The sequence below is a fragment of the Emys orbicularis genome, chromosome 2 (assembly GCF_028017835.1).
Source record: "Emys orbicularis isolate rEmyOrb1 chromosome 2, rEmyOrb1.hap1, whole genome shotgun sequence".
Classification (NCBI taxonomy): domain Eukaryota; kingdom Metazoa; phylum Chordata; order Testudines; family Emydidae; genus Emys; species Emys orbicularis.
The window spans coordinates 115,517,964-115,541,278 of NC_088684.1; the positions used below are offsets into that span (position 1 = coordinate 115,517,964).

Sequence of the window (23,315 nt, forward strand, 5' to 3'; positions counted from 1 at the left end):
GTATTTGGGGTGACGGGATTCTAATCTGCATTCAACCAGAAATTATCTGTGTACATTTTAGGTCTCTCATATAAAACTCCTAATCAGCTGCCACCAACATGCTTTTCCAAGCCACTTCTACAGAACATTCTCCAGCTAAACCTCTAGGCTACAACCACCAGGATCAGGCTTCCTTTCTGTTCCAGTGCCCAGAATTTGACCCACTGGTGACTGGACAAGGTTTCCCTAACATCCCTGCTTTTTTAATAGTCTCAGTGAAGGTAACTCTCAATGTTTAAACACCCAAGGTTAAGATGAGTTTAAGCTCTTTGGAGCAGAGACCATCACGTTTGTACAGTGCCTAGCACAATAGGGCCCTGATCCCAGCTGAGGCCTCTGGGGTTTACCACAATGTTACTGGAATGTTACGATGAGAACATAGCCTACGGCTGAGCTGCTTTTCACAGCCAGTGATTTGTTGTAAGGGCCCAGGAGCACTTGTGAAGGCCTGGCTGTTGTACCATTATGGCATTGGGGAGGGGGTGCAAAGCACAGCCTACAAGCCGTAAGTGGCCCAAACAGCTTTACATCGTGGCCCACAGCTACCTTCAGCTTTACTAAAGAGGTCAAGAACACTGCTGCGCCATCTTGATCTGAGCAGCCTGCTCCTTGAACCAAAGAGCGACTGCAATCTGCTCTATTTTTGGAAGCACAGTTGGGTTCCTCAGCTGAGCCAAGTTTGGGTGCCTTCATTACAGTATCATTAAAGCAATGGATCTCACTTTCACCTTATATATTCCCTTCTCCACTACCGCCTGATAGAGCGCCCATCTCAAACGTGGGATTTTAGCTCCTGGCCTTTCATTAACAATGACTGCATAGTGTATTAGAAATATAAAGGGCCCTTTGTACAATTCCCCCCCCCCCCCGACAAAACAAACCCAAAGAAAAGTTTCTCATCAGCTCTGCTACCTACAGCTGATTTTCTCACTTGTTAAGGAAGTAGCCTTAATGTGCTCTTTAACCCTTCATCATATAAAGAGGCCACTGCTGGGCCTTTGCCTTCAGTGTAACAAGCTTCAGGCAGTAACATTAATACTTATTCAGTGCTTGATACTTCAGACAAGTAAAGTCCTGGAAAAATTTGTATAGCGGGGATGCTGAAAGCCATTGAACCAAACTGTAAGCCCCGTATATGATGGAAACCACTTCAAGCCCCTAGTTCCAGCACGCATGGATCCCTGCCCCAAGGAGTAAATCTACATTAAACCCAGAATAACCCCGCCTGCTAATGAGAATGAGGGTATGTCTACACAGCATTTTGGAGCGAGAGCTCCCAGCCTGGGTTGACAGACTCAGGTGCTAGTGCTCTAAAAATAGCTATGGAGACAGTGCTTTGAAGCTGCAGCTCAGGCTCTGAAGCCTAGGGGAGGTGGGTGGACGTCAGAGCCTGAGCTCCAGCCTGAGCTGAAACTTCAAAGCTGTCTTTACAGCTGTTTCTAGTGCATTAGTGCAAGCCCCACTAGCCCAAGTCTGCCAACCTGGGCCAGGAGGCTCACTCCAAAGTGCTATGTAGACACACCCTATGAAGCTACAACAGGGGTAGTAAGGGAGAATGGACTTAAGTTGCTTACAGTGTCCTAATGATATTCAGCTCTGTGGGCCTGGTCAAACAAAGCCCATTGATATCAAAGGAATCTTGCATCAGGTTCCATGTCTTCATCACCTCTAATCTGACTTGTGCAGTTAATAGACTTACACACTGTCTGGCTGAGATAGGGGTTTGGATGAGGGAAAATTAGCGGAGTCTTAACCAGAGATGATGCATGGGGTCACGTACTCCCCCAGAATTGCTGGTTGGCTTGTACTGAGCATGCTCACATGGACCAAGCATGCTTAGTAACACTGCTGAAGCTGGCTACCCTCACTCTGCCTCCCCCCTCCCCAGCCACACTATCAGGCTTGGATGAGGGATAATTAGCTGAGTCTTAACCCAGATAAAACTCGTGCTTGTCGACTGTGGAAAGCAACCAAAAGAAATGGCCACTCTTGGTTCAATGCCCTGATGGACTAAGTATGCCTGCCATTTATCATTTAGGTTCACAGTTTGTAGATAATGTCCTTGGCTGGGTGTTCATGTAGCAGCTGCAGGCAAGACGGTTCTTTCTGTATCTGTGAAGAAGAAGGGTGAAACCTTTTCTCTTGGATTTGGTCCTTGCTACAGCTTTCCATGCCTCTGACACCTACAGATTAAACTGCCAGAAATGCATCCTATGTGGGTTTACACCATTTAGAAATTTAACAAGCCAACTGCCACTTTCTTTACTAAGTGCTGCTTCATGCGCAAGGCACTAGTGAAATCTGCACTGGCTTCCAAATAGTTTCCAGGTAGAATTTAAGGAGCTGCTTTTTATCTATAATTTCAGGGCTGGCTCCAGCTTTGTCGCCCTAAGTGGTGAAGGGGAAAAAAAAAAAAAGATAAAGCCATGAGCGGCGGCAGCTCTACTGCGCTGCTTCATTCTTCGGTGGCAATTCGTCGGCGGTCCTTCCCTCTGAAAGGGACTGAGGGACCCGCCGCCGAATTGCCACCGAAGACCCGGATGTGCTGCCCCTCTCCATTGGCCGCCCCAAGCACCTGCTTCCTGTGCTGGTGCCTGGAGCCGGCCCTGTCTATAAAGCCCTACACAGTTTGGGACCTGGCTACCAGAGAGAGGTCTTTTTTCTCTGCAATACTTTCTTTATAATAATACAGGGTACTTGAGCTAACATCTTTTTAGTTTAAAAAGGAGAGGGCTTGAAGTAGAATATCTTCAAAAGGGGTTTCTCAACTCTAGAACTGACAGGTTGGGTCCAAAAGATTTAAGATTTGTTGACCTTAATGGGACATTGGTAAGCTCCTCTACATTACTGATTTTGTTTCTTGAAGGGTTTAGTCGAAGGATAGAGGGCATATCTATACTTCAAGCCAGAGGTGAAAATTCCACCTCAAAGAGACACACCTGCACAAGCTACCTTTAAGGTAGTGTGCTAAAAATAGAAGGTAACTACAGCAGCTGCCCCAAGTGCGCACCCATCCAAGAGGATAGGTATGTATTGGGTGAGGCTAGTCCCTCCTGCCCCTTGTACAGCCATGGCTACACTCGGTTTTCAGCACGCTAGCTCGATCAGAACTAGCACCGATATGTCTCCTCAGATGGGAATTTACATCTCCAGCTTGACATGTAGATGGTTCCCATAGTTTGATTCGGCAGGAGAAGTTATTATTCACATGGGCTGATTGAATGGACAATTTACTGAGCATTACAGTATTTTGAAATGTGCTCATTTAAAAAGTAAAAGGCAAGTAAAGAATTGTAGGCTAAGAGGCAAAGAGAAGAGACAGTAGAACAAAGAGTCCCATCAGGGAAGACTTGAAAGGTCTGTTTGTGCTGTAATTCTGGAAGGAACCAACCTTAGTGGGATTGGCATTGATCATGTGAGTGAGATCAGAACCTTGCCCAGTATTGGAATTATTAGATCAAGAAGAACATCTTGTGACAGGAGACAGAGCCGGCACTAGGCATAAACAGACTAAGCAATTGCTCAGGGCCCAGAGCAGCTCAAGGGCCCCCTTATTAATTATGTGTGTGTGTGTTTGTTTTGGGGTTGGGTAGGAAATAGTCCAGCATAGGGTCCCCAATGGGCTAACACATGCACTGAATCAGACTAGATGAAATAAGGCTCCTCAAACAGCTAAATTCAAACATGGACTCCAAATTGTTCCTAAATTCTAAGGGTGTCTCATCTGCTCCTTCTGATTTAAATGGCGGCACTAATCCGTGTTGATTGATTGCACCCGGCACCATCCATGTGCAGACAGTACAAGATTTAGCCTGGGAAGTTCAGCAACTTTGAAATCCCTCCCTGCACATAAAAATAAAATGTGTTTCAAACGGGATTTGTGGGTTGGTATTTTCAGTCGTGCCTTGTTTACTCCTCTGTGTTTCTGAAGAGATTTCAGAGAAGAAATGACTATGAGACAGGCAGGAAGTAATATACTGACAAATGGCACAGCCTTGTAGTCTGATGTGTGGGGGTGGTGATGATGATGAGCAGGGCTGAGTAACTGATGCCTGGGGCAGCAAAGGTAACATTTGGACACCATCATAACTATAAATAACCAGCTTTCATCTTCTGGTGCGGGGGGAAGGGCTGTGATTTTCAAAAGTTATTGCCTACTCGCTTGTGTGAGTGGATTATTTTTTCTACAGCCAAATACGCTAATGAATGTAGCACCGGGGGAATGTCTTATTTCCCTCCAGGAAACTAAAGAACTTCCCATTGAGTGAGAATCAGGACCTGGAAGGTTTGCTCTGTCTCTGGGAGGGGAATGGCACAGGGGAAATATCTGCAATGGCAAGTGAGCAGTCAATGCAGTTACTACTTACTGAGCCCACCTACTTACAGGCAGGCGCTAGATGAATGTCAAAAACTCCTGATGGTCATTCACCGTTGGCTGAAAATATTCCCCTGCAAGTCAATACGTGCTGCATTGTTCCCTGGCACTGATGGTGCTGCTGAGGGCCATTTTCAAAATGCTAATCTCTGCAAGCACTTGAGGACATTGGTGTGAAATAACTGACAACAAATTAGGATAACTGACCTGCTGGTGCCTCAGTTAACACGGACAGTGAGGGCCGGAAAGTATTTGCAATGAAGCAGTACTTGAGACAGACCCAGAAAACATTAACATATTTCTAACCGGATGGGGAGCAGGTCATAGGGAAAAGATAATAAGCAACTAGAAAGATTTTCACATGGGAATTTTTATCTGCTCTAATACTAGCACAGCTCAAGGCTCTGTCCGACATATTGTTCCATAGAAACTATCGGGGTCTCTCAAATCTTTAATGTTTTGTTTTTTTGGATTAGCCAGTCATTTATTCTTGATTTACTCTGGAAATTTTGGTGGACCTTCTGCAGTCTTCCTCCTCTCTTTCCCCATCTTTGAACCACTCCACCTTCAAAGGCCCCATTAAACAGCCACAGTTAGCCAAAAAGGACTGAGACTTGATATCTGATCACTACAGTGAAAGGCACATTAGAAGTACATGTAGATAGATAATAGATTAATCCGATTAAATAGACTGCAGCAGAGTCCTTCCCTTCTGAACTTCTTAGGGCCCAACTTAACAGAAAAATCTTTATAGTCAGGGAATTGTGATGTAACAGGGCTGATGGAACAACTCTAACCATGCTACAGGATAATCTTACAGCCCTGTAAAGAAAGGGACCAAATTCCTCCCTGAAGTAACCCCACTGAAATCTCTCAGCATCAAAGGCGCATTATATGAATGGACTTACCCCAGGGAGGAATTTGGCACTAGTGCTGTAGCTTTAATTTGCAATATGGTTTTAAAATGGTTGTTCTGTCCACCCAGGTAAGACCAAACCTTATTTCATGTTGACCTCAGCGATAATGCTGATAAAAGACAAATTAAGCCAACGGTTCCCAAACTTTTGAAAGTTGAGCTCACATTCGGAAAAATGAAACCAAATCACATGCACCCACTTCAGGCCTGCCCATCTTCATGTATACGTCTTCTGCACCCCCCAGTTAGTCCTTCATGTGCTATGGGGAGCACTGAGCTAAGAAAAGCCAAGTAAGGTTGGATATTCTCTAAGAAGCATGGGGGAAGGAGGGAGATCAATGAGAAAAGAGGACAAGTGGGGATAAAAAAATATTGCTTTGAAATGTCTGAGGGGAAGGATAAAAATACACCAAATCAAACCATCATTAAAAAGTCTTTGTCAGCATCCTTTTAAATGAGGCAAGGTAAATCCATGAGCCAGTTGAAGCAAGCCACATCCCTTCTTTCAATAAATTAGCACGGTTTCATTTATGTGCACCACATCCAAATATTTTAACTACAGCACTTCAAATACAGTACCCCTTATATTTTTCCCAAGTGCTTACAATTAGTTTATAACTGTCTCTGCCGACTGCCTTCACTGCAAAGCAGGCAGGCGTGGAGTAGTAGTTGCCAGCGCACTTGGAAACATCACCAGAGCCAAGAAATGAAATGCTGAGGGCCTTTGTGAGGGTTCCAGGAATGTCAGCATACACTGCCTGCCCACTTTCCATTGAATACCTCATTGGCTGACTACTCAGTACTGAATGTGCCAGACAGACAGACAGACATGCATACAGAAAGAGAGAGCAAGAGGGAAAGCGTGTTTGGTCTGTGAAAGGCGACAGCATATTTTTAGATATGTTTGGATAGGTTTGTGTAATAAAGTTATATAACTAGATGGAAGGGCTTTGGGATAAGAACAGCACAGTATGGTTTTGTACAACACTTAGTGCAATGTGTCCATAACCTCAACTGGGGCCTCTGGACACTTTGGAAATATAAATGTTTAATAATAATGATGAGAGAGCATTCTCTCAATAGGCATATTCATTGTACACAGAGGGAAACAAAGATATACTCTAAAAGCCCTGCCCTGCAGTTCTTGGGCATTATTATCAATGGACATTTTATCTCTATAAGACTGAAAGTGTTATACAGCATTCCATGGCAAAGGAGATTATGGAAAGAATGAGGAAAGGGAGATTTGGATAAGAACAAGCACCAGTGAGTGGTGGTTTATAACAAAATTCTCATGCTCGTAAGTGTAAATAGTAACCACCCTGATCATTCAGACAAACTCAGGCCCTCAGATTATATGCTCCCAGTTGATCTTCTGAATTATATCACTTAGAAAAATTCCTTGCAGGTGACTAGGACTCTAACTGTAATTTAGTTAATCAGCACACCTCTGTGAGGCAGGCAAGTATTGTTGTTACCCTTATTATACAAATTGGGGAACTAAGGCAGAGGAGTGACCTGACTTGCTCAAAGTAATAGGAGGAATAGGTGTCCGAGTGGAGAGTAAAACTCAGGAATGCCTGGATTCCTCTGCGTTCAGGCCAACAGCATACATGAAAAGCCTTTTTGTTATTGGTATACTCTGATAGTCTCTACCTGGATGTTATTGATGCTGAGAGATTTCCCAGCAATGCTATCAGTAATGTAAACTTGGCATTTTTCCTGGTTTTTTTGGAGGGAGAAATTCCAAATCTTTTGAAATTCAAATTCCAAAAGTTGTGTCTTCTTCATGTTATTTAACTTCTTTTTTTAAATCAATTCTTATTCCTCCCAGGAAGCTAGATGCATCCAGAACTGAATGTGCTTTAAGCTCTGAATGGGTGCTGTTGAAATTCTAATTCATGTTCAATTTCTCTCTCCCCCCCCCCCCCCCCAATCTCTCTATAGAATCTTATGGCAAGAGCCTTGTATGATAATGTCCCAGAGTGCGCAGAGGAGCTGGCTTTCCGCAAAGGAGACATTTTGACAGTGATAGAACAGAACACTGAAGGGCTGGAAGGATGGTGGCTCTGCTCTTTACATGGCCGACAAGGCATTGTTCCAGGCAACCGGGTGAAACTTTTGATAGGCCCAGTACAGGATAGTCCGTCTAACCAGGACACGTCCAATTCAAGATCAATGCATCATGCCTATAACCAGCAGAAAGTCTACCAAATGCCAAGCTCACAGGCTTCAACTTGGGACCCGGTATACCAGGTGCCACCTTCCCATCTGAATCAGGGCATCTACCAGGTACCTACCGGCCATGGTCTACAGGAGCAAGATGTTTACCAAGTCCCACCATCTGTGCAGAGAAGCTTAGGTGGTACTGATGGTTCACCTTTCAACAGCAAGGTGGGTGCCTTGACCTTCAGATCTTTCTTTCAAAGCAGGTTATGTGCACTATGCAACAGTAGGGTAATAAATAAAAAGACTGAGCCTGAGGGCTTAAAAATGTATGAGTAAGAATGATGTGCTGGGTTTACACTCACTTTGCTTCTTAATGGGCTGCTATTTATCCTTGCAAATCCCCCTCTTTCCTGCTTGAACACATGCTGCACAGGGACAAGAAGAAAGGTCAGGTGCATAATGGGCACCAGACTCCACAGCAAAGGGAGACTATTCTGGGCCTGCTCCTAGAGGAGCGGCTGGTGACAGATGTGGTAACATCGTCCCATCCCCAAGGCACATCCGCTCCATAACACTTCACCCAGGGCTGGCTCTAGCGTTTTTGCCGCCCCAAGCAGGGAGGGGGGGGGAAAAAAAAAAAAGCCGCGATCGGCGGCAATTCGGCAGCAGCTCTAGCGCCGCTTCAGTCTATTCATCCCAGAGGGAGTGACGGCCCCGCCGCCGAATTGCTGCCGAACTGCCGGACGTGCCGCCCCCCTCTTCATTGGCCACCCCAGGTACCTGCTTGCTATGCTGGTGCTTGGAGTCGGCCCTGACTCCACCCACTGCCTTTGTTAGCACATAAGAGTTTAGAACTCATAAGGCAGTGTGGTGTATTGCTCATTAGCCAAGCCATATTTACCTTGTGTAATTAAATAAAATGCCCAGTTTTTATGATGCACTGTCTTGATGGAGAGGTCTCAATGGGATGTGACATTTAAAAAAAAAATTAAGTGGTGACAATATGTCCCTACCTGGAAGAACAGGAAGCCAGATAATGGTGATAAGAAGGGATACTTTAATATAAAACCTAAAGTAAATATAAAACTTGGCAATTGTCTTCAGTGTACGTGCCTACTGCATGATACAGGGCACCTGCCCAAGGTGAAAGGAGGAAAAGTGTTGTAAAACCCATTCTGTTTCACATGATGTAGAACAGCTGACTGGCACAGCCATCGGTAAATAAATGCATATTAACCTGAAGCAGACAGAAGAGGGAGGGAGACTTGAGCAGGAAGTGAGGGACCAGAAGGTGCCATAGTTTAAACTTTCATCTTGAAGTTTATACTGGCAAGAAGGTCAGGTGTTTTTCTTTCTAGACTCGGACTTTTCCATTTTGGGCCTTTGGAAAACTTCTGAGACTTTTGACTTATTATAGTTTTGTTTTCATTGCTAATGAGTAGATTTTCAAAAAAGGGAACAAAGAGTTGTGAAATCATTTCAACTCATGTGCTAGAAAGGTTTGTTTGGACTTTCAAAGTTATTCTTTTTTGGAAGAAAAGCATCATTTTGTGTGTGAGGATCTGCAGGTGGATGAAATTGCCATCTGAAAACTACTGGCTTGCTTCACAGGTGGAGATATGATCTTTATTGGAGCAATTAGACTGGTTTTATTAATGGAAATCGCACCTCATTTCTTCTTCCCCCATCCCTGAGACTAGATAGTAACCAACCTCATTCAGTGACCTCTGCCTGAAGCTGTATAACTAAGCACCTTCAAAAGCAGTTGAAGGAGGCCTGGATAAATTGCCTCTTTGATGAGCAACTAATCTTAGTCTGAAAAACAGTTAGACCAACTGAGGCCACACTATGCTATCATTCCATGTGCAAAGCTACTCACTGAAATCAAAAGGGCATTCTGTAAGAATATCTGGTTGCAGCATGAGTATGTAAAATCCTGGGTCTGTTCAACTGTTAAATGCAAACTTCTTATCAGGATGCAAACTCAGAGGCACTAAAACACCTGTTTCCTCTAAAATTCCTGCCTAAACTTAGATTTTAGAAAGCCTGGATATGCATTTTTCTGGCTGAATAGATTTTTCTAAGAAAAATAAAGACCATTTGTTTAGACTGACTTATAACATGATTAATTTAGTCTCTTGTAAGTTATGAAAGACCATCTGTACTGCATGAAGATACATTGCTATACCGCCCACTATTTATAGACTATAGTATGTTTTATAAAGCATTTGATCTCCAGCACTAGATGCTACCAGCCTGCTTAGCACTGGCTGGAAAGGAATGATTCCCCTGTCAGTTCAGCCCTGCCTTCCCCTCCTGAATCACATCTGCTGGTTTATTGCTACTGAATATAACTGAAGCTCTTCTTCAGGTCCACACAGGAAGCCAGTGTGGGACTACGTGTGCTCCAGTTACTCAGGAAAGGATTATTCTAATCCTGACTCGATAGAGGTTTGAACCAACAGCCCTGATTCCTCACCCATCACACATTAACGACAGACTCAGTGGATGACAAACTCAATATCAGTGACCTCCCTTGATTAGCTGCAGACAGTGAGCATTACACATTTCCAGTTCCTGAAGTTTCCTCTGGCTGTAAATTAGCAAGACATGTTCTAGACCAAAATAATTACACTGAAATGAAAGGGAGCTGTAAGTCTGCTGGATATGAAAGGTTCTGAGATGGATCAGGGACTGAAGGGGGAAGGAGGTGGAATAAATAAAACGTGCGTCTTTCCTAATAATCTCTATATTGTTTTGCAATTTATTTATGCTACTGTTGCACTAAGACAAAAGCACAGTAGCAATAAGATTCCAGAGCCTTTGTAAAAGAAAAGCCTAATTAAAAGGGAACTTTTTTCTGCTCTTGACTCCTTTGGCTGAATACTGAAGCAATCTCTCACCCCAAATCCGTACTCTCAAGGGATCGGTAAAACAGTCTTTAAGTATTAAAGAGAGCTTGAACACTTGATCCCAGGGCTCCTTGCTCTGACTTCTAAAATGATGAATATCTTTTCTCAGATTTACAACACCTGCCCCTCCTGTCCTAAGCAAGCTGCTGTGCCTGCTTTTAACAGAGACTCTGCTTGTCAGTGTGTTGTGGGTCTTAGCAATGCTACTGAACTGAAAGATATTTGCCTCTCAAAGAACTATATTATTATGCACTCTACATATATGTAAACCTTCTAACCACCCAAAATAATAGCTAGAGACAACCATACTCAAAGGAGCCTTCTAAGCAGCAGCAACATTTACACTTATACCCTTTTTGTACACAATCACCTATTTTTCTCTGTCCAAAAATGGTGTTTGGCCTCCACACAACATGTTACACAAACAACTTGGAAGCTCTCATCAGGCAGGAATCGTCTATCCTTAAGTAATAGAAAATCATCAGCAGAAATAATGTAAAGAGATAAGCCTTGCTTAGGTAACGTCTTGCTGGCAGGAATTGCAAATCAAATCAAAAAAGAAGTCCTGAGGCAGGAAAGTGTGGTGATGTAACAATTCTGGAATTTTAAGTTGTTTCGAACATAGCTGTATCAGCTTCTCTCATAAAATGAAAATACCACCTTTTAAAAATGACCTTAAATTGCCTAAGATAATGAGGGATGGCTTAAAATATCTCTCATGAATATCCCTCATTGAGGATTTCTGGCTGAGTGGTGGTTTATAACAAAATTATCATGCTCGTAAGTGTAAAGAGTATCCAAGGAATAAGAATAAAAAGCCTTCTCTTACAAGTTTCCCTCTATCCCTGCTCTCCCTTCATGCTCTCAAAAAGATAGGAGAGTCTTGCTGTTAAGGGACAGTAGTCTGGCAGTCAGGAAACCTGGGTTCTATCTCCTGCCAGAGACTTCTGTGTAATCTTGGGCAACTTCTCGGTATCTCAGCTACCTCATCTGTAAAATATGCTGGGGTGAATTGAAGCTACATTCATTGTTTGAAAATTCCTTTGATATCATCAGTTGGAATGTGTTATAGAAGTATATGTTATATGTACAGTAGGTATAGTCATCCCCAGGTTAGTAACAGCTCTGAACACTAAAACAACAATAAAAAAAACCCTCACTTATTCTCACTGATTTATGGCAGTGTCCACTGTCTTGGAAGAAAGGCCGGTCAGAAAATTTCTAATGAAATGTTTTCCCATTGGAAAATGGAGTTTCATCAAAATCAAAAGTTTTTCACAGGAAATGAGAGATGTCAGCAGAATTTTCTGTCAAAAAATTCAACAGAAGACAAAATCATAGAATACCAGGGTTGGAAAGGACCTCAGGAGGTCATCTAGTCCAACCTCCACCAATCCCCAGACAGATTTTTGTCCCAGATCCCTAAATGGCCCCCTCAAGGATTGAACTCACCACCCTGGGTTTAGCAGGCCAATGCTCAAACCACTGAGCTATCCCTCCCCCCGATATGGACTAAATATGCGACTATAGTAGCTCAGTCACAGGGAGCCTGCAGTGCATCCTAGGAGATGTCGTCCAACCAGGGAGCAGGACCTATAGGAGAGAATGGTGCCATGAAGGACCCAGAACTACAACTCCCATGAACCACTGCAGTGACACAAGCGGATGTCGACCCATCCCAAAACAAAACATTTCAGCATTTTCTAGTTGAAATTTTTCAGAATTTTGATCTATCAACATTTCTACAGTGGACTAAGCTAAAACAGAAAAAGGCACTCTTGTTCCAGAAGAAGAATGTACACCCAGGGGCTAATTCCAAAATAACTATTTCGAAATAATTATTCCAGAATAGCTATTTTGGTAAATTTCCAAGAGCAGACAAGCCCATAGTGGCACAGAACCACTGCTACCCCACTCTGCCACGTTCCTTGCCCTTTCCAAACCTTCTTTGCCTTCAGTGGGTTTTTTAGGCACACAAGGAATGCAGGAACGGGCCTCACCTGAGGAACTTGAATTTGCTGCTAGTTGTTTCTACTTTCTCATAGACTCATTTCCTCACCAGCAGCACCACCCTGACAGCTTTGGCCCAGACTTCAGCAGTGCAAGCCAGTTCACCAGTTCAGCCACGTTCTGACGTTTTTCCTCCCAATTAAACAACTACTGTCTTATTTGGGAGGAAACAAACAGCAGATGACATTTGTTCCAGAAATATTCTCCCTCCCCATTATTTTTTGGTTGCTTATTTGTTTCACATTCTATAAAGAGTCACACTTTGAGCACGGTAAAAAAAAAAACAGCATTTATTATGCCAGGATATTTTAATATCTAAAGGGGAAAAAAACATTTGTACTAAGTTTTGCAATCAAACAACAAATGTTTCTATTCAGACAACATACAAATATATCCTCTTTCAAAAATACCACAGTTTCCTGTGATACGATTCATTTAAATGACTCAAAACAATAAAATTAGTCTGTTTCTTTCACTTTCATGTTGCAAATTCTACTTTGGGGATTTGTAACCTTCCTAACAAAATGTTGCTTTAGTGTTAAACATACAGCAAAACTGCAGAGTACAGCATGAACTGAAACATTAGCCTCGACAGTCAGTGCTCTATTTCATATAATGTGCTCAAAGGGTGATTCCTTCCAATGTAATGCAAACTGTTTATATATATTTAAAACAAGGAAAGCATGCAATCTTTCACGATGTTTGAGTGTTTTACTATAACTTCCCATATGACAAGAGTAATAGAACAGTAATTTACAGATATAAAGCATGTGAAATTATCAGCAGTTAATCTAGCCTCCGTGGTGTTTTAGAAAACCACTGAGTGAAGAAACCCTCACCCACAAGCTGAAATAAGATGTAGTTGGAAGTTAGTCACTGATCTGACTTGTAAAGACGCATTGTGAGGCAAAGCCCACATTTTACTCAACCGTTGCTGTGTGAGTAAATAAATGAGCTCAACATTACTCACAACCTCTCACTAGGCATAGAGTTCTTCTCAATCAGTTCTATTTGGAAAAAACAGGGCATATTTTTTCTCCCGGTTACATAAAAAGAACCAACAATCTGATCCGCACTGGTGGACTCTGCATGAGCACCAGAATCTGCCCACCGAATCAGGTCATTAGTTTCAAAAATAAAGTTTTGTTACATTTATAAAAAGTTAATGAAATGTTTGGTTGGGAGGATTTAAACATTCCCCTGAAGGAAACCCAGCAGTGGAAACAGTCATGAGAACCAGAAAGAGGAGTTGACTATTAACTGAAAGTGAATCTAATCAAAAGGAACACGTCTAATTTCTAAAGGGGGTTGGGGGGGGGGGGAAACTTTGCAGGAATAGTTTTCCATTAGAAAAATTCAGTTCTATTGAAATCTAAACATTTTCTGAAATCATGCTGATTTCAACAAAATTTCATTTGGGAGAAAAAAGGGGGGAAGTTCCAATAATGTCAGAAAATCTTGTTTCAATATTTGTGGAATGAAACATTTTGAGTTTTCCTTTCAAAATGACAATGTTTATTATGTATTAGAATATAAAATGTAAAAAAAGTCAAATAGATCTAAACTCATGGGGGGGGGTGTTAATTTTTTTGTGGAGAATTTCAAAATTTTCAGGTTTTGTTCCTAATCAGAATAAAAACAAATTTTAAAAAATTGAAATCCCCTGTGAAAGGCAATTTCCAGTTCTTCAGACAGTTCTATTCATTTCACAGTCCAAACTGGGAAAAATAGGGGGTAGCATAAGGAAATCAGTATGAGATATTTTAAGATTCATTTTTATTATTGCACTAATCCTTTAGATTTAAAAACTTGTAACACTTTGAATTATATAATGCGAAATTTAAAAAATTCAAAATGAAAACTCATTCCAGAAATGTCAAAATAGGATGTTTTGACACTGGTGGAATTTCTTCCACAACAAAATTTTGGCTAACATGATTCAATTTCACAAAGCATTTTGATTTCAACAGAACCACATATTCCAACAAAATTTCTAGTAATATAATTATCAACAGTAAAATGTTTTGCATTCAACAAATTTTGTCTCTATATTCTCTTGTTTTGTCTTTCATTAGACAATTTAGTCTTCCCATATTAGAAAAGTCCTATCTTAAATATTTGTAGTGGGCCAGTCACCATAATATTGAGGTACTGAGTTTTGTCCATCATTAGCTAAAAACTTTAGCTCCAAACAGAATTTAAGCCACAGGCTGCTAAAGGGACTATTTGTTCTTTAGCACAAAAGTATATTTTCCCAGTGACTGATGAGCCCAAAGCATTATGAATGAGATTTATCCACCGGACCCTTCCACCCATGCACAAATCATTCACTTCAAGTACTCCAGAGTGCATGACCTCTCATGTCACAAATGTTGTGCTGCATCAGACCCTTAGTGGTTGTGGGAGTACATTGACATATAGAAATCATGAGGTCACTCAGTCTGAAATGATTAATTTTCAGAGGGGAGGAGATAAAGCCCATGTAAAGAGTGTTGGGATGAGTTTCCTCTTCTGAGAATCCCCCCAGCCCCCGCTTAAATACTAGTTATTTAGTGTAATCTGGTGCATTTACCCCCTCCCATCCAAAAAAATAAAACCCAGCAAATTTATCTTCATAAGTATAGTTCTGACCCTCTAGCGGTATCTATAGAAAGGAATGAACTCTATCAGAGGCCCAGAAACACCCCCTTCCTAGCCTACTCTGCAATCAAGGACTGCCTGCCTGAATCCTGCTCCTACTGAAGTAAATGGGAGTTTTGCTAATGTTGACATCAGTAGGAGCAGGTCCTGAAAGGATCGAGTCATAAAAAGCAATATGTTTTTCCAAGTGAAAATGTGGCACAAATGATTATCCTTTTTCTCTTTAAGTGCCCATTCTGCAAAGCCTGCAGAAAGGGTCTTTGTATTTTATGTATGTTTGGAATCACAAGCAGCTGAAGAACAGCAGCAAATCAGAGTAGAACGATTCCAGGCTAGAGCTTCATCTGGTATAAATCAGAATAACTCCATGGAAGTCAGTAGAGTTATGTCCATTTATGCTGGCTAAGAATCAGGCCATTTAAATAACTTCATAGCGAAAAATCAATTAGTAAGAAGATAGGCAGTACTTTAAATGAAGATTCATACATAGTTGAAAAATAACGTAATAAACTGGCAGGCCTATCCCTGAGTGACAATTAAGCAGAAGTGGTTTTCTTAGGTGAAAGTTGTAAAATCTTGGCTGGTCAAGTTGACTGTACCCATATCACCCCTCTTCTCTGGCTTGAATCAAGGTCTGTGCATTATTTCCTTCTTTCTCTCTTCTCCCGCATATTCAAAACAAGTTACACAACTCCTGCTTTGTATTTTACAGGCTCACAGCTTAAAACGTGTTAAGCTGGCTCAAAAAGGGCAAAAATCAACACTGATTTAAAAAATAAAATACTTGTATTTTTATTATGATAGCACAGATGCCCCAACTAAGATTTGTCCCCATTGTACTAAGCACTTGACAGACCCATAGTAAGACAGTTCCTGCCCTAAAAAGCTTACAGTTTAAGCCCCCAATCCTACAGAAATTTAAACACCTGCGTGACTTCATGCACTGTGAATTAACATAATTAGAACTTACAGTGCATAAAGTTAAAATACATACATAAGTCTTTGTAAGATTGGAACCTAAGCAGAGCAGATAGACAAATGGAGGGAGAAAAGTAAGTAGGAGTTTCTTAGGATGCATGCAGCAACATGAAATGAAACAGTTCTAGGTAGGAGTAGCATTTGTCACATCTCCTTCTTTACTAATATCTTACCATCTGAAGCCTATTTTTATGAAAATTCATATGAGAGCCTAAAAAAAATCAGAGCTATAAACTACAGAATCTCACATTCTTCTCAATTTTCCATCAGACAATGGAGCATATATCTCACTCCACCCAAGAGGAAAATGCTTTTGTTCATTTAATCTTTCCTTACAGTAGGTGTTGGGTTGATAGCACTATATCCATGTCCTAGTCCTAGCCACAAACAAGGTACAGTACAAGAAACTGTTATGCACGCTTACCCCCCGGTACCCCGGGTATGAGTATGTCTCAGCCGTTTCTTGAAGGGACTTCATTTAGGGGTAGCTCAGTTTCCATGGCCATTAAGCAGCTATTCTCTCTGCTGAGGATACTATGAGTAAGCATTTTATGGCAAGCCACACCATCTGTCAGTTAGTGAACCTGGATTAAAAATTAGATTAGGTTAAAACTTCACTTAAAAATGGCTTTTGCAAACAGGCTGCATGTTTAACAATGGGGTTTACAGCAACTCATGAAAGGAGCCTGATAGTCAAGTAAGAATAACTCTAGTATATCTAAACTTCAGTGGATTGTCACTAAGGCTGGGAGACCCATTGTAGGTTATTAATAAGTAAACACACAGTTAAAAAAAAAGTCAAGGTTACTGTTCATAATATGTATTTTGTTCATTTATTATGACAGGGAATACTGCTTTTAGTAGAGGGTAAATAAATGTCAGTTAGTGATTTGAGATCTGGCTACATTGTTTTTCTATGAAAACTTGCCGGGAGTAAACACTAGGTTCATTTTTAAAAACAAGTGAATTTAATTAGCAAGGTTCTTTCTGTACTCCTATTGTCTTCAGACACCAGTTTCTAACACATGTTCTTGCTGCTCAAATGAGCCAGCAGTTCCCAGAAGAAAATTGTTAAGTAGATGCATTTCCCTCTGTCTATATGGAGTGTGGTGAATTTTCCCAATGACTCATGTCATTCTTTCCTTCAGAGGCCCAGAAAGAGTTAAAGACAGTGGGGAAACCGTTTCATTTCAAATTCCCTTTCTCACGTAATTTCCTTGTATTCTCCTTGATTGTTTGCTTCTCTTTGCAAAACAAAAGTGGGCCAGGTGGCTGTTATGTAACCTTCCAGGGGCCTGGGAAAGCCTGTACCATTAACTGCAGTTTTTGTTCTGAACACATTTACAAAAGCACTTTACCACACAGGCAGCTGCATGTTTTCTTTCATTTACTTACTTTTTCTAGCCATCTTTTCTGCCTCAAAGCTTTAGACTTTCCCAGTTTCTCATACAACTATCAGACTCTTCCTCTTCAACCTGTGTCTTTCCTCCATAGTAGGGCCATGCCAGTGGTAAATTGCAGCTGATTTCAATAGAAACAAGATTGGGCCAGGGAAGAGGAGGAGGGAATTAGCAGCAGGCACAGATTAACCTGACCGAAAGGGGGGCGTGCAGCACTCCCACTAGCATCAGTGAGTAGGGCTACCATATGTCCGGATTTCCCCGGACATGTCCGGCTTTTCGGTCTATAAATAGCCGTCCGGGGGGGATTTTTAAAAATCTAAAAATGTCCGGGATTTCCCCCCGGTCGGCTATTTATAGACAGGAAAGCGGCGGCCAAGCGCCACTGGGCACCCAAAGCCCCTTCCCGGCTCCCCCCCATCCCATGCAGCCTTACCACGCTGTCCGGCCCCGCAGCTGTCTTCCCCCTCCTCCACTCCCATGAACGCTCCGCCCCCCTGCTCCTCCCCCTCCCCTGCTTCCCGCGAATCAGATCTTCGCGGGAAGTCTGAAAAGAAGCAGGGGCAAGTGGGAGGCAGCAGCAAGTAAGCTGGGGCGGGGGGGGCGCGAGGAGGAGAGCTCCGGGGAGGTGCTCGGCCCCCGGGCCGGGGGTGCTCGGCCCCTGGCCGAGCGGCGCCCGGCGGCCCCAGCGGCTCCAGCCCAGCTCGGGCCCCAGCGGCTCCGGCCGAGCACCCCCGGCCCAGCTCGGGTCCCAGCAGCGCCGGCCCCGGCGGCTCCGGCCCGGCTCGGGCCCCAGCAGCGCCGGCCCCGGCGGCTCCGGCCCGGCTCAGGCCCCAGCAGCGCCGGCCCCGGCGGCTCGGGCCCCAGCAGCGCCGGCTTCGGCGGCTCCGGCCCGGCTCGGGCCCCAGCAGCGCCGGCCCCGGCGGCTCCGGCCCAGCTCGGGCCCCAGCAGCGCCAGCCCTGGTTCCGGCCGAGCGCGCCGGCCCAGCCCCGGCCGAGCACCCCCGTCCCGTCCCGGCTCGGGCCCCAGCAGCACCAGGCCCGTCCCGGCTCGGGCCCCAGCAGCGCCGGCCCTGGTTCCGGCCAAGCGCACTGGCTGAGCACATCCGGCCCGGCCCCAAGCCCCGCAACCCCGGGCTCTTTAAAGCCGGCCCTGGTCAGGGGACAGGTAGGGGGGGTTGGATGGGTCGGGAGTTTGGAGGGGGGGGCTGTCAGGGGGGCAGGGGTGTGGAGAGGGGTTGGGACAGTCAGGGACAGGGAGCGGGGGGGTTAGATGGGTCTGGGGTTCTGGGGGGGCTGTCAGGGGGCAGGGGTGTAGAGAGGGGTTGGGACAGTCAGGGACAGGGAGCAGGGGGGGTTAGATGGGTCAGGAGTTCTGGGGGTCCTGTCAGGGGGCGGGGAGCAGTTGGATAGGGCATGGGAGTCCCCGGGGGTCTGTCTGGGGACGGTGGTGTGAATATGGGGTGGGGGTGTGGATAAGGGTCGGGGCAGTCAAGGGACAGGTACGGTCGTAGGGGGTTCTCAGGAGGGGGCAGTCGGGGGACAAGAAGCAGGGTGGCTTAGATAGGGGGTGGGGTCCTAGGGGGCAGTTAGTGGCAGGGGTCCCAGGAAGGGGCAGTCAGGGGACAAGGAGCGGGGGGGGGTTGGGGGTTCTGAGGGGGGCAATCAGGGGGTGGGAAGTGGGAGGGAGTGGATGGGGGCGGGGCTAGAGCGGGGCTCCTCCCCCCCCCAGTGTCCTCTTTTTTGCTTGTGGAAATATGGTAACCCTATCAGTGAGCATTGTGAAGTTAGCCCTTCAGATAAGAATGCAAATGTCCTTTTGTCATATTTTTTAATAAAGACTGTTACCCCTCCCCCATATTTAACACCAAACTGCAGGAGTCAGTGGGGCTCTGTGGTAAAAGCCTGGGAGTGGGAATTAGGACACCTATGCTTTATTTTTAGCTCTGCTCTCTGTGTAGGGTGACCAGACAGCAAATGTGAAAAATCGGGACAGGGGTTGGGGGGTAATAGGAGCCTATATAAGAAAAAGACCCAAAAATTGGGACTGTCCCTATAAAATCGGGACATCTGGTCACCCTATCTCTGTGTGACTTTGGTCAAGTCACTTTACATGCCTGTGCTTCAGATTCCTCACTGGTAAAGCAGGACAAAGAGATGTACCCACCATTGTAAAGCACTGAAATAATGCGGAAGTGCTAAGGAAATAAACCCAGTTCTGCTCTCAGTCAGGGCAGTGTATATCCAAAGTAGTTCCATTGGCATTAGTGGAATTATTCTAGCTTTACACTAGCGAAATTGAGAATAAAATTTGGCCCAATGGTTTATAACATTTTCCATGAAAAATCAGCTGCACTTTAAAACCCACCTCCATCTGCAGGAATCATGAAAATGTGCCTGTTTGTATCTGATTTAGGAACATTATGGTACTTTTCCTTCCATTTTAATGCTGAGTATTTAATGCTGGAAAGGCTTTTTCCTTATGTGTAAGGAAAAGGGATTTAATGAACCACAGAATTGGATACTTTACAAAGTACATGCATATTCAGCTCTTTTTTCTGGTTAAAGAACACACAACTGTCATGGAAAAGGCCCAAGCAATTGCTTTCAGAGGAGCATGGCCCTCAGCAAGAACAGAATAAACTTCCAGCTCAATTGTCTTTGTTTTTAATGCTGTGAGTTTGCTGTATGCTCACTACATGTTTTACCAGAGCCAAAGCTGGTCCCTGTTAGTTGCTCTGCATAGATTAAATGGTTGCAATGTTTTGAGAATGTTGGGATAGATAGTTTGTGGGCTCACCATCTGTTTCTTTTAATGCGTAAACAAGGAAAATTGCTGGTTTGAAAGGCAGGATTTTTCAAAGCCAGATGACCACAGGCATTCTTGAGAAAAAAAGACAACCTAGAGTTCATTGACATTTGTCAGGAAGTAAATTCCTAAACACCAGAAAGGGCCACTAGCCGTACCAGGGGGAGATAAGAGAGGAAAGATTTTCTTATACTGACATTGCCTTTCTTCTGAGGTCTTTAACATTAAATTACAAAGTACTATTTTGGCTTTTAAAAAGTAAAGATTAAACAATTAGGCCAAGATTTTTAAAAGCGACTTGTGATTTTGGTGCCTTCATTTTGTCCAGATTCATCACTGTAAAAGGGTCTGATTTTCTGAAAGTGCTGAGCATCCACCACCCTCAGAAAATCAGGCACTAATCACTTTTGAGAGACCTTATTCCCACCCATTGCAGATTATCTGAATTTGTGAAACAGCAAGGGAGCAAACACACACAATAAAAAGGATACTGCATCACAAAATGTACTTGGCTTATTTCATTTTGACAAGTCTAGTTTGGTTTTAGTTACTAAGGATCATACATCATAATGTATTAGTTATGTACAGCAGTACATTGGGTAAAAAGAACAGGCATTTAAGTTAATTTAAGACCTTGTTACAGTAGACAACTATTACAGCTTTTTCTGAGAAATGTGGGGAGAACTCTGTGGTGTGCTGTAAAAGAATAATTGGATGTACAAGATTCTACTGCATGACAGAGATTGTGGTTTTGAGGATATGCTTCTCCTATAAATGTTTGGAGATACAATACAGCTTTTGTTCTATGTATACATCATCCTATAGAGGGTTGGGATGTCATTTAAACTGATACATTGCCATTCAGGCATATAATTTCAAGAACATAAAATGCTGTTAACAACAACAGACTTTTGTTTGTTAATAGCCGCACATAAAATCCAAAATGATGTGGTTTAGGGCTCGATCTTGCAAGCCCTCAGTGCCTGAAACTGTCACTGATATCAATGAAGTCCATTTATGGAGGACTAGCAGCACTGGGAATCTAGCGTGCCTACTTTCAAATACAGTTTGGCTGCTCTATGGCTGACTCCCAGTGCCCTTTACTGTAAAACAGCAGTTAAGAATTAAGAAACTTTGAATTTCAACAATTTAGCAATCACTCGCCGCCCCTCCCCAGGGCTGCACTGGTATCTTTGGCTGAGTTCCAGAGCACTACAATTCTTCAACCCTGCGGCTGAGCATTTCCCCCATAATCTAGTGAGCAGCCTGACGTCAGAGTTTTCACATTAGAGAAAGGATTAAAGATGGTGGCCACCCAGGGAACAACCTTTTGTTTCTAATTTGCAATGTCTGCTCTACTGGAGGATCATTTGTAAAACCCTGGGGGCTTATTATTGATGCAAAATAGGCACTGCAGTTTAGAAACCCCTGGAAGGGACAGTGAGTAAACATGGTTAAAAGCCGAGTCCTTTGATTCCAAGGTATTTCTCTCACACTATGGTGCTCAGCATTACTATGGAAACCTGTTAGTAGGCCAGGTGAGGTTCATTGTGTTTGCATTACATTAATACCTGTCTTTGACTGGTGTTTGGTGCCACACTTGGAATTCTACACAGCATCTGCCAGTCTAGTAAAAGTAAGCTAATAATGCCTTACATTCATATCATGCCTTTCGCCCTAAAGGATCCCAAAGCACATTGCAAACTATATATATTGGCCAGATTCACTCCAGGATCTGCTCCAGCGTCCCCTGATGGCAGAAAGACCGCATGAAGAAAGGGTAGATTGCTATTCCCCCTACCCCACTTCTCCAGGGAGTCCACAGGCAGACAACACAGCCCCAGAAGTGTGTAACCGTGGCCAGGGATGGGTAATGACCAAGGTGATCTCTTATGAAAAAGTCCTGTAGAATTTAATGGCAAGTGAGAACGTTCTCATAGGTTTTCTGTTTAATCGTCCGATAAAATTTAATGGAGAATTCTATTCCTGATATAGAATTCTATAGGAAAGAGATCCTCCTCTATTAAATTCTATAAGTTTTTACATTAATTTCTATAGAACCTATTAATTTCACCTCTATTAAATACCCGCCTGGCATCCTAGTGGAAATCAGAGCCTCCAGTGGAAATTTAAACCGTTCGAGCTTTCCCCCATCCTCTGGCAGAAACCCAAGGGTAGGGCAACAATGACAGTACCAAGTATCAGAGGGGTAGCCGTGTTAGTCTGAATCTGTAGAAAGCAACAGAGGGTCCTGTGGCACCTTTAAGACTAACAGAAGTATTGGGAGCATAAGCTTTCGTGGGTAAGAACCTCACTTCTTCAGATGCAAGTCATGAAAGTATGAAAGTACCATTTACCATCCCCCAGAAGTGAATGCTACTCCTCTGTCCTCCCAGGCCATCTTAACTTCCTTACATCAGCCAGGTTGAATCCAGCCCAGGCTATTCAGGAATGACATCAGCCCCCTCTGCGGAGGAATCCAGCAGCTGTTTAACGGTGCAGAGGAAAATGCCACAAAACACATAGGACAGGAAGTGAAGAAGAACAGTGTATTCCATTGAATTTGCAGGGAGAATAGAGATATGCAGAGTGTAAACATCAGGGACTCAGTCCTGCAATCCATAGTTAGGCAAAACTCACAGTGGAATTTGGCTAGGCCACTGGGACTTACTCCTGTAAAAAGTGTTGTTTGATCTTTACCAACAGTGTGCTCAGGAATTCTGTTTAATAGCTCGCCTACATTTACAAGGAAAATTAAGTGACCCTTGTTCACAATTCTCCTCAGCTGAACCTGAAACCATTTCTTGTACAATCCTATGACATTCTGTCATTGTGTGTCTTTGTTCTGCACTGTATATTTCTTTACTGGAGCTAAATTGTACAGACAGAATTTAGAGTATATCACTATTTCCACTATAAACACTGTTTTTCAGGGAGTTATGTAACAACATTTCTTTTAAACCAAACTATACTGAACTCTTGCCATGCAGATGGTTGTCCCAGATGTAAGGTATTTATTTTTAACCACATTTTATTTGAAGTAAGTGTGGGCAGTTTATGGTTTTGA

The 23,315-nt window shown here is 43.3% G+C and overlaps 1 protein-coding gene across 1 annotated transcript in view; it reads left to right on the forward strand.

Annotated features, from left to right (window-relative positions):
* NEDD9 (neural precursor cell expressed, developmentally down-regulated 9) overlaps positions 1-23,315 on the forward strand; it is a 100,592-nt gene that overhangs the window by 68,583 nt on the left and 8,694 nt on the right. The window contains exon 2 of the mRNA XM_065399210.1: positions 7,278-7,724. Within this exon, the coding sequence (XP_065255282.1) occupies positions 7,278-7,724 (447 nt within the window). The remainder of the gene's footprint in view (positions 1-7,277; positions 7,725-23,315) is intronic.